Raw genomic sequence first — 12,624 nt, 5'->3', positions numbered from 1 at the left:
GCATTGGGTTAAAGCGCAGTGTCAGCCATTGAACAGCGCCCCTGGAGCAGCTGCAGGTCATTCTGGCTCCATAATCATTCACTATCTCTAATAGCTCATGTGTTCTGAGCATACTGGCACAGAAATGACTGCCATTGCATCATCCAGGTGGCTGCAACACAGTGGTGGTTGAGGTGGCATCCAACTCACTATGTAAAAAACTTGCTTTGAGTCATGAGAAAAACACTATACACTGTAAAATGCAAAGAATTATTATTATTAGTAAAGCAGAGATCTTACTGACTCTGAAAGAGTGATAATTGTTAGGATATGCTTTGTAACAGCTTCAGTGATGAAGGCTAAGATGATGGCAACCTTACAATAACTCAAAACTAAACAACATATTTTGTGTTTTAAAAGTTCCTAGTGTTTCACAAATTCTCCATCATTAGTCAATTCACCAAACTAGGTGGATTGTCAGATTATCTATAATCCATGGAATCCTTACAGAGGGACTTGGACAGATTTAAGGCAGATACTTTACATTTAAAATACATTAAATTTTATTACACAGAAAGTAAAAATTTTAGATTTGAATAGACAATGGGAGGTCTAAAAATGTAAAGTATATCTTATGAGAAGAAGGCTAGCAGAATATTAGGTTATAAATCTTAATGTGTAGAGTACAAGTCAAAGGAGCTAATGCTCAAGCTTTATAATGCACTGGTAATGCCTCATCTGGAGTACTGAGTGGAGTTTTTGTCTCCAGGCTACAAAAGGGAAATAGCAGCCCTAGAAAAGTTCCAGAGAAGAGCAACTAGGCTCATTCCAGGGCTATAGGGGATGAATTATGAAGAAATATTAAAAGAGTTTAGCTTTTTCAGTTTAAGCAAAAGAAGATTAACAGGTGACATGATTGAAGTGTTTAAAATTGTGAAGAGAATTAGTGCAGTGGAGACTGTTATTTTCAGATGTGCTCATCAAGAACATGGGGACACAATTGTAAACTTGTTAAGGGTAAATTTCGCACAAACATTAGGAAGTTTTTCTTACACAAAAAAACACAGACACTTGGAATAAGTAGACTTGATATATTTTTAGAATAATTAAGTAGATAGGACTGGCAAGCTTTTTTGGGCTGAATGGCCTGTTCTCATCTTGATTGTTCTAATGTTTAAAAAGACAATAACATGCAACTAACAACTAGTTAAGGATACATTTTGCACCAAAATTAGGATGTTTTTCTTCACACAGAGAACCATAGACACATGGAATAAATTACCATGTAGTATGGTAGACAGCAGGACTTTAGGGACCTTCAAATCTTGACTTGATGTTATATGGTGTAATAAGTAATAAGTCATTCTTCACTTTCTTCCATAGGTCCTAAATAGAGTAATTTTCACTCCAAATAACTCAAATGGTAAACAAGTCAACCTCAAAAACTGATTTTTTTCTAAAAATCTGTTTTTCTAAGGTTTACGGTAAAAGCTTATAATATTACAGCACTTAAGGAAGTGCATGTGTCTTTTTTCTCCTAGAACCAGTCAGGAGTATTTTAGAAGAGAGAGAAAAGACCAGAATGTTGGCTTTTATATTAAAGAAAGTGAAGTAATAAACTGAAAAAGGAATTTAAGGAGTCAATTGGTACATGTAGAGGAATGGCAGATATGTACTGTATGTTGTCCAGTTGAACTTTGAGTGGTAAAAAAGGAGCCCTGCTGACAGATATGCGTGCCTTTGGCAGAAATTAAAATAGAAGGTGTTTTAAAGAATTCAGACCTTTTCATTTTGTTAATTAATTAAAATGGTCACTTCTTGTCCAAGTGTGGACAGTAAGTGAGCTTGTGTTTATTACAGTAGCACATTTGAAATTGAAAAAGAATAGATAAAAAAAAAAATTTTCACTTGTTTAATAAACAAAGTTTTCAGCTTATAAGACAACTTTGTCTATTTAACTTGTGAACTTGTTAAGGATGTTAGCCTTTATCTTCTTTATAAAATTCAGGAACATTTATTAGCATTGTTACTTCTAGTTATTTTATTTCTTTTAATCCATATGTACAATGGATACTTATTTTAATTAATAATACATGTACATAAAATATTAATTTTATGGTGATTTTATTTATTTTAGTATTTTTTATGATTACTAAGCAGTAAGTCTGCAAAATTTCACTGTATTAATAAAATTGAAAAGGTAGCACCTGTGGTGTAACTAAAAATATCAATTTTAGCACTTTAATATAAAATATGACTTTTACATGGCTGGACATACAGATGTTTAATTTTAAAAAAAATGCTGAAAGAATAAAGCAAAGAAAAAAAAAGATCAGAATTGAATGATTCTAGCAACATTAAACTGGTAATAGGCATCAGCCCTAAAAAAACATATACATTTAAAGAAACTTGTAAAATATGCATAAAAGAGAACAGAAGCTGTTCTGGCCTGTTATAGTAGTTCAACCCCTTTTAAAAACATTTTAAACAGGGATTAATTTGTCAGTCACCTGTAGCAGACACTGCACTTTTAGTGGGAAATTTTACACTGCGCATCCCTGATAAAGTAGGCAATACCTCAAGTAGTGTAAATCAGATATCTCCTTCATGCAGAGCCAGCAGAACTCACAGCCACAAACAGCACAGGTCATGTGATTGCAGCTACCATCATTCATCTTGATAATATAAGCACCACAACGAGGACATGGTTTAATGTCATCTGTTAAAGGAAAAAAAAAGTGGGAAAAGCAGGCAATAAGGTAAGATGCAGTCTTAAAGGTTTTAAACTTGATGCTACATTTTTTTCTAACCTGTGGCAGACTCTTGCCCATAGCTTAAACCAGAAGTATGCTTAGTGCGGACCCGCATGCTGTTTGCTCGTTGCTGTCTCGCCGTGTCACAGGTCTGATTTGGGTGCCATACCTGCTTGCAGTGATAACAGAATTCTGTTTCACACCCTTGGCGCCCACAGGTGAGTTTTGGACAACTGGCACAGCCATATGCAATAACTGCAAACCTGAAAATTTGTGGGGAGAAAAAAAAAAACACAAAAAAAAGAAAAGCAGGTGAAATATAAAAGTAATTAAATGAACAGTTTATACCTAGAATTTCAGGATCTTAAATATAATTACAAAACTTGAAAACACATCTTATAAATCTGTTGGGCCATTGAGCAAGGCCCTTAACCTGAAAATTGCTTCCAGGGGTGCTATACAATTTCTGAACCTGTACTCTGACCTCTGAATGCCATGTGAAAAGACATTTTCTCCACAGGGATTAATATACTAAGCCAAATACCAAAATAAATGGAGCTATGGAGTCTTAAGGTACTTTCTCACCACAGGAACTGATGAGTTCCTGTACAATATAGGCCCTGGGCCACTTGTGGTCACAGGCTACTTTTGTGTGTTGTGTTTCTGCCACACAACAGGAACTATAACCTTTATGCAAAATATGTGATGTGTAAAGAAGATTGACTTAATGCAAATTGAGGTGCATTTGGGAGTTCATGTGGGACTCCCCGACCTTACTGCTTGAAAGATTCAAAAGGAAGATCACTGCTTTGATGCAGTGTACCAGGAAGCCAGTTGTAAAGAGTGATGCAGTTTGAAGTGTGGTGCTCCATATTCATGGGTAGGAGCTTTAAAAAAAACAAATAAATAAAAAAAAACAACAAGTACCACCTACCAGGAAATACAAATGGCCCAAGTTCCCGAGATGGGAATGCTACAAAAGTTCCTGTGGTACAAAGCGTCTATAGGGGACAGAGGAGAGCGCCTAACTTTACTATAGGACTGCAAAGTATGATATGTGGAAAAACTGAAAGTGTGCCATTTGAGAAAATAAAAATGAAGAGGTGACACTTAAATGATCTACTTTTGCTCACTTTTGGAAAGCACATTCAATTTAAAATATCTTCACCTTTCAAAGTTTTACATGATAAAGCATTTCATATTTATAAACTTCACTAAATCCTTACACTCTGAAAAGAGAACTCTTGTAAATGATGCCCACCTCTTGTCCATCACACTTTACCAATACAAATGTTTGGGTTACACATCTTTAGTTAATATATACTTCTCAGCTAACATACTCACTTCCAATGAGATTAGACAGAAGTAGTCAAATGATTTGTTTAAATGTAAAGAAGAAAAATTGTTAAAAATCCAGGCACACACTTTCATTTTCTTTCTTTGGGCTACCTTTATGTGCATTTATTCTCCTATTTCAGGTTTTTCTTTAATTTTCAAAATATATTGTATTTTTTGTTTCACGTTATCTGTAAAAATGTCCTTTTTTAATTCTATTTTGCTGTTGCAACAAGTTTTTAATGTTTATGGGTTTTTTTCCTAGCTATGTTATCAATTAATGTTTTGCAATTCTTATTTTAGGTTTTTCAATTATTCCTGCCAACTCCATCTCTGGTATTGTTATTGTATGGGTTTTTTTGGCTTATTATACTATCTATGTACAAATTTGCTACTTTTTTCTCTAGAATTAAGATATCCTCTTCAACAACATTATATATTTCTAATATTACTGTGTCATTTAATATATATGTCTACAGGGCGGTAGTGAGACCAGCTATTTTATATGGGTTGGAGACAGTGGCACTGACCAGAAAGCAGGAGACAGAGCTGCAGGTAGCAGAGTTAAAGACGCTAAGATTTAAATTGGGTGTGACAAGGGTGGATAGGATTAGAAACGAGTACATTAGAGAGTCAGCTCAAGTTGGACGGTTGGGAGACAAAGTCAGAGAAGTGACATTGCGTTGGTTTGGACATGTGCAGAGGAGAGATGCTGAGTATATTGGTAGAAGGATGTTAAGTATAGAGCTGCCAGGGAAGAGAAAAAGATGAAGGCCTAAGAGAAGGTTTATGGATATGGTGAGAGAGGACATGTAATCCTTGGGTGTAATAGAACAGGATGCAGAGGACAGAAAGATATGGAAGAAGATGATCCACTGTGGCGACCCCTAACGGAAGCAGCCGAAAGAAGACGATGACTGTGTCCTTTAATATATTGTCTTATTTTATTCTGTTTTTTGCTTAAGTTGCACCTAGTTTTTCAATTTTTTGTTGGCTTTTTTACCTATTTTGTTCTAATGATTACAATAATTTGATTTTCTTTTGATATACATTTTTTTCTTGGATTCTGGTTGGTTGGTTGGTCTAACACTTGACCATGGGGCAACATTTTGTGAGTTTTCTTTATATTTCTCCACTGTACTACAGACATCTTTTGATACTGTTTATTTTTCTGTGTGTTCTGTTTTTGTTAACTAAATTATACTTTTCCAAGATTTTCTCATCACTTTTAATGGAATGTTTTGATGATTCGGCTTAATATGTTTATTGATGTTCTTAAGACATAGGAACACTATATTTTAGTAGTTAAAGATTTAATGATAATATCTTAAATATTTTTCTCTGCTCATTATTTGTTTTTTGTGATTTACTGTTTAAGCAGTGTTTTATTACTTTAGTAAGTTTTTTGTACATTATTTGTTTATTTCAAGACTTAGAGGCCTTTTTATCTGATCAAACTTTCCCAGTAGCTTGTTTATTTTATAAATATTTTATGTAATTTAAAAATGTTATTGTCTACTAAATAGTTTTATATTTTATGTACCATTACTTGATGTAATGGGTCTTACTACAAAAATTCTGGCTTGAATTCTTGTGACATGGAAGAAGTGTTTAAATTTACGAAAGGAATTAGTACTGTGGATGTCAGCTACAACTTTGAAACGTGTTCTTTGAATTGAACATGGTGGTGCAAATGGAAACTGATTTAAAGGTACTTTTAACATAAAGAAAAATTGATACATGCAAAATGTTTCCAAGAAGTCAGTAGTAACTGAACCTTCAAATGGTGACTTAATGAAATTTTGCAAATGCTATGTGAATAGGAATTGATGAGGTATGATGGGCTGAATAGCCAGTACTTACCCACAGTCTGGTGCTGGACACCACCGGCAGTCAGGATCAGAAGCCAAGTAGCGGCGTAGCATAAACAGCTCATATTTATCCATAAGGACGGGGTCATCCAGGATGAGGCGTATATCATGCGGGTTTAGACGCTCCGAACACTCAGGACAGCTAATATTTACACGGCTCTCTGTAATCTCAATCCGCAGGTACTGTCTTAGACAAGCCAGGCAAGAACGATGGCTGCAAGTCATGATTTCAGGCACCTTCTCTTGGGGCTGTCTAATCAAACAAAGTGGACACTCCAGCATATCTTCACTGCAAGTAGCATTTTCCAAACCTTCAGATGAATCCAATGTGTTCTGGCTTCCCAAGACTGCAAGATCTGTTGGTGTTTCTATATACAGAGGGTGCAAAACATTTTCTGAAATGCTCAGGACACTGCCCAAGCCAGCAGGGGCTGCATCCAGGGGTGGTGTCAGCGGCTGCTGGAATGGAGCCTGCTTAGCCCGAGACTTCCCACTGAAGAAATGAAATGAAATCCTTTGCCTCTTGCCTCGGCATTTGGGATTAGGCAATCCACTAATGGAAGAATGGGGGGACTCGGAGTCCTTTTGGGATCCCATAATTTAAATATGCTTATTAAAAGAAATCAGCTGCCTTATTTGATTGGCAGGCAATAGATTGAATTTTTCAAATAAAGGCAAAACAACTAGAGCCCATATTAATTTTTTTGAGCATTGTATCATGTACTATTTGTCAATACTGTATCTCCAATTCCTTTTGAATTCATAAGGGTTTTTGGTCAGTATGCGACATTCACTTCAGGTAATCCATCAAAATAGAATGCACATGTCAAATTCTTTCTCAGAAGGGAAAAAAAAAATCAAAGTGACTTCTCGTTTTTCTGTTTTGCTCAAACGTTGCCTGTATCAAAAAAGAAGAGGAAGTGAGCAAAAATGCATCTCAACTGGGCAAATTCTACAATCAGATTCCATTTCTTAATTTTACCCTGTACAAACTGATAAGAATATATACTGAACATAATTTGGAAAGTGTTAAGTTCAGCTAGAAAGCTCCCTAAATCCTTCAACTTGTCTTAAGAAAGCCTCTAACACACCCAAAATATATGGCTTTACACTAGAGATGCTCCGATCGATCAGCCGCTGATCTAAATTGGATGATTTTCACTAAAAAAAGACAAGACACCAAGAAATTATTAGAATATTAGCCATTACATAAAAAATGAAGTAATAAACTGAGGAAAAGGAATCAGTCTTCCTGTGCAATCAGACAAACAGCAAGAAAAGATACTTTAATTCAGACCTTTTTATTTTGTCCTTAAAATTAAATATGGACAGTGAGCTTCTTTTAAGTTCAGCAGCTTACATTTTAATTAGAAATAGAAAAGATAGACACATTTGAAATTGCAGCTTATTAAACAATAGGTTTGCTAGCTTAACAGAAAAAATGTGTCTTTTACTTATAAACTTGCTAAGCATGCTAGTTTTGTGTCTTCTTGATAAAGAACTTATGAACATTTGATACATTTTCAGCTTTTTTGTACTATTTGTACTGTGTTTATTAAACTTTGCTGTGCTTTACACAGTATAAGTTTTGGTAAGAAACACGTACTGCATTATTAAAACGGTAATCCATATTTAAATTACACCTCAATAATTATGAATTATGTCTAGCTGATACACTGAAAAAAAACATACCTGTATAAACATACTAAATGTATAATTTAACAGTAAAAAAGCTGCAGTGTGATTAATGATTAAAACCAATAATTGCAGGCATATTTTTTAAATTTAAGCAGTGCTTATTTGCCAATACCAATTAAGTGATTGTTTCAGTATGTATGTGTAGCTGTTTTGTTAGAAAAATGGTGAAAACAACTTTTTTTAATAAGCCACATTTCAGTTAGGTTCTTTACAAAACAAACAATATTATAGCTTGTAATTGTAAGAAGCATTTATTTTCTTTTATGCAATATTTATTAAGTATAAATATTTTTGTACATATATTTTATAAGTATGAACAACAGGCCCACAGGATTTCATTTTGTTATTTAAAAATGTACAGTTAACACTGTGGTCTATAGTTTAATTATAAAAATACACTTTGATATAGGATATAAGGCTTCTATGCATCTGGTTATGCACATAAAAGTTTTTTAAAGTTATAAAGGAAAAAACAAAATCGGACTCAGTATTGGAATCGGCTGATCAAGTAACATGAAATTTGTGATTGGTATCAGCCTAAAAAAACCTGATCTATGAGGAATCAACAAAAGGATATGATCAAAGTCAAGCATAGGATATTATTTATCTTGACTTTCAGAAAACATTAGATAAGGTGCCACATGAGAGGTTGGGTATCAAACTAAAAGTAGTGGTTGTTCAGGGTGTTTGTAGATGGATGAAAAATTGGCTCTGACACAGGAAGCAGGAGGTTATGGTGCGAGGAACTCTATCAGAATTGGCCGATATTAAGAATTGTTCTCCATATGGGTCAGTGCTAGGGCAGCTGCTATTTTTTAATTTATTTCATTTATATTATTAAATATATATATTGTGGCAGGCGGCTGCAGCACATCTGGGGCACTATAAAAGGAGCCACCTCACTCCATCAGACAAGAGGTGACAGAAAGAGAAGATAAAGAAGAAGAGAGACTATTGGGGTTTGTGCACTATCTTGTGGGTGCAGACATGTTTTTAAGAAATAAACGTGTTAATTCTAGTGTTAACCTAATAAAGATATATTATTTATCCTATACAGTTTCAGACATCTAACTCCCAGATAAACAGACTTCAGCTCTAAGAATTTTGTCCGACTTCAGCTGCCTCGGTGGGGGATGAGTGAGCAGGCTGCCTGCTGCCAGTGCTGACTGACACATTTGCAAAAGAAAGACTGTAATGAGGAGATGCGAGGGAATTTAAGGTTACATACATAAAATTACATACATAAGTAAGAACTTGGAATGGAATGGATTTATTGTATAGCGCGAATACAATGGTACATGAAGATCAGGGGCTTGTGGCAATTGTTTGTGTATATCTGGGACTGATAGATCAGGGGCTTAAGCAACTGAAGCCTAATACCTCTGATATTATTGTCCATTTTTAAACCTGTCCTGTGTTTATATTAGATAGGACAGCTTCACCTTTCCTGTGTTATAAATCAGTTCAAACACTATTTAACTGAAGGCTGATAACATTGGTTCAACACAATAATAATCTGCAGGTGATATTTTTAATCAATTCAGTCTTACTGTATATATGTTTACAATATTGTTTTCCCCTTGTATTTACAGTATTTCCAGATAAGAGACTTTCTTTGTACTCTATTAGTTAACATAAATAAAACAGCAGGAGAAAGGTGCTGCTGTGTGAGATATTTGCACACCCACATCCTCACTTGCATTGGGCATCATGGTTGTTCCTCTTTTACTTGTCAGAGATCTACAAAATATACAAGCTGAAGCAACCAATCTCAAGGTAAAACTGAAATAGTAAAATGAATTCCTATTTGAAGTTGCATAACACATTTCTGTTTTAAGATGAACAAGTTCACAATTTCACCAATGCATTTCAATGGGAAATGTTCAAATTTTAAAACTTAGTAAAGTGCGATCAATTTGAGTTATCTGAACAAAAATTGAACAGGCTTGACAAATTTCTTTGAAGAACAACTTTGCCGCATCTCAACAAAAGTAGTCCAAGGGGTGCCCCCCCAAGATGTTTCATGCAGAGATATACAATATATGTGACATTTTGAAGAAATCATTTTATGACCTGAATAGCACCAATCAGAAAACATCATTGCACTAATGCAATACTATTTGAAAACGAACAGCATCAGATCGGGTGTGAATTTATACTGGCGCTTTTAGAGTCAGATCAGAACGGGAGGGGTTGAATGAGAGTCTGAACGTGACTGAGAGAATAAGACTGAAAAAAAGCTAACTTTAAGAAATGCCATACATTTACAGCTGATGCACGGGGGCCACTGAGAAAAGAAGAGTGTTCATGGGTCACCTTGCAGAGGAGCTTCATTGTCACTTCTTACAAGAAAAGTGGATGGATAAAGCAAAAGAGGATGCAACATCGACAAGCTTCTGTTCCAAGACTGCCACTTCTCCAGCCCCCTCAGTGTAATAGTAACCACAGCACAGAGTGAAGTGTGTACATTGCAACAGGTACACGTCGTAAACGTAGAAAGGATGGTCCTTGGGTTTGTGGGAACTGTTAACATTTGAATCTGATGATTGCATATAGCGCTAAACTGACCTCGCTGTGCTATTCTTTCTCTGAATGTCCTGGAGCACAAAAGAAACAGTAACGTGCACAAAAGTGGACACTGGCAAGATTGAAGAAAAAAAAAAACCACAGTCACTGATTACAACCGCAAGATGTTATGCGAATGAATATGAATAATGTTGCATCAGTGCCACAATGTTTTCCGAAATGTACTATACCGGTCATAAAAGGAGTTATTCTAAATATCATATACTGTATACATATGTCTCTGTTTTTTGTCAGTGTGGCTTTGACATCATGGACCATAAGATGCATACTAATTCAGTGTGAGCAAGAACACTCAATAAAACTGAATTAAAAAAAATTCAAGTCACGGTGAGATACGAAGAAGGCAGATTCACCAGCGTTTGTGTCATCCCTCCAGATCTGAGAATTTCCAGTTCCATTGTCTCAAAACACCACTCGCATCTACAGTTATTCCTAGTTTCAGATAAAAAGTAACCACGTCAGATCTGGGGCGGGGGGTGGGTGTTGTATCGTGATCGTGACTGGGAGAATAAGAGAGAGAATAAAAGTGAACAAGTACAATAAATTTACATTGGCTGTTACAGACACAAATCAAATGTACAGTATGTTTTTATTGTGTAATTTTAACAATAAGGGCAGCTCACTACTCAAAACGGTAAATATGACAGTTTCTAACTCACAACCTCCGGATTATTAGTCCACGGATCTTACTGCTACACCACGGAAGCTGTCATATTGTATGTGCACCTTTTGTGAAAGTGTTTATTTGATATTTGGCCATCAGCCTTCATACATTATACAGTTCAAGTCTATATTTTTTTATTACTAAAACATTACTAAAACGTTTCTATTTTAACGATGTGTTTACACAGATTGTTGTAGACACAAAACACACATCAAATTATTTCCTCTTACAATTCTGGGTAGTTCACTCCCAGATAACCAATCAAGGCAGGAACTGGGAGAACTTCTTGCCCGTTCTGTGGCGGTGGGGGGTATGGTATAGCAGGCTGCTTGCTGCTTTGGCTTATTGACACATTTAGAAGACAAAAGACGCTGACAGAGAAGTGTAAAGGGATTTAAGGTGGGCTGGATTTACAAGTTTTTTGTTGGCTCTGGTAATTCTAGTGTTAAATGTAAGGATGTGAAACAATACTGTTTCACTCATCTGTACTTGGTACTATGCTCTTTTTTGGCAAATATTAGAAAGTATATGTTTACTATTGAGAGAATACATTGTGCAAAAATGCAAGCATTTTGTTCAGAATTGCACAAACATTGCACTATGTAAAATCTCAGATTAATTAAAACAGCGACTGACCAACTAATGAATTAACAAAAGATGCAGATTTATTCTAGAGACAAAAAAATCTCATATGGCAATTTGCTTTCTGGGCACACAGGTAGATGGACCTCTAGCCAGAGGAGGTGTGGATCCAATTATCATTGTCCATGTTGGGATAAATGACATACAGTGCATCTGGAAAGTATTCATAGCGCATCACTTTTTCCACATTTTGTTATGTTACAGCCTTATTCCAAAATGGATTAAATTCATTCATTTTCCTCAGAATTCTACACACAATACCCCATAATGACAATGTGAAAAAAGTTTACTTGAGATTTTTTCAAATTTATTAAAAATAAAAAAATTGAGAAAGCACATGTACATAAGTATTCACAGCCTTTGCCATGAAGCTCCAAATTGAGCTCAGGTGCATCCTGTTTACACTGATCATCCTTGAGATGTTTCTGCAGCTTAATTGGAGTCCACCTATGGTAAATTCAGTTGATTGGACAGGATTTGGAAAGGCACACACCTGTCTATAGAAGGTCCCACAGTTGACAGTTCATATCAGAGCACAAACCCAGCATGAAGTCAAAGGAATTGTCTTTAGACCTCCGAGACAGGATTATCTTGAGGCACAAATCTGGGAAACATTACAGAAAAATTTCTGCTGCTTTGAAGGTCCCAATGAGCACAGTGGCCGTAAGTGGAAGAAGTTCAAAACCACCAGGACTCTTCCTAGAGCTGGCCGGCCATCTAAACTGAGCGATCAGTGGAGAAGGGCCTTAGTCAGGGCGGTGACCAAGAACCCGATGGTCACTCTGTCAGAGCTCCAGAGGTCCTCTGTGGAGAGAGGAGAACCTTCCAGAAGGACAACCATCTCTGCAGCAATCCACCAATCAGGCCTGTATGGTAGAGTGGCCAGATGGAAGCCACTCCTTAGTAAAAGGCACATGGCAGACTGCCTGGAGTTTGTCAAAAGGCACCTGAAGGACTCTCAGACCATGAGAAACAAAATTCTCTGGTCTGATGAGACAAAGATTGAATGAACTCTTTGGTGTGAATGCCAGGCGTCACGTTAGGAGGAAACCAGGCACCGCTCATCACCAGGGCAATACCATCCCTACAGTGAACC

At 36.0% G+C, this 12,624-nt stretch overlaps 1 protein-coding gene across 1 annotated transcript in view; it reads right to left on the bottom strand.

The window, feature by feature from the left end:
* Positions 1-12,624, bottom strand: part of rnf19b (ring finger protein 19B) — a 43,708-nt gene that overhangs the window by 22,320 nt on the left and 8,764 nt on the right. Inside the window, exons 2-4 of the mRNA XM_039739401.1 lie at positions 5,931-6,836; positions 2,790-2,995; positions 2,557-2,698 (exon numbers count right to left, since the gene is read on the bottom strand). Coding sequence (XP_039595335.1) covers positions 2,557-2,698; positions 2,790-2,995; positions 5,931-6,535 — 953 coding nt within the window. The 5' untranslated portion in view covers positions 6,536-6,836. The remainder of the gene's footprint in view (positions 1-2,556; positions 2,699-2,789; positions 2,996-5,930; positions 6,837-12,624) is intronic.

Source organism: Polypterus senegalus, chromosome 17, assembly GCF_016835505.1.
Source record: "Polypterus senegalus isolate Bchr_013 chromosome 17, ASM1683550v1, whole genome shotgun sequence".
Lineage (NCBI taxonomy): Eukaryota > Metazoa > Chordata > Cladistia > Polypteriformes > Polypteridae > Polypterus > Polypterus senegalus.
Note: the sequence above shows the minus strand (reverse complement) of the source record. Positions and strands in the feature narration are given on the sequence as shown.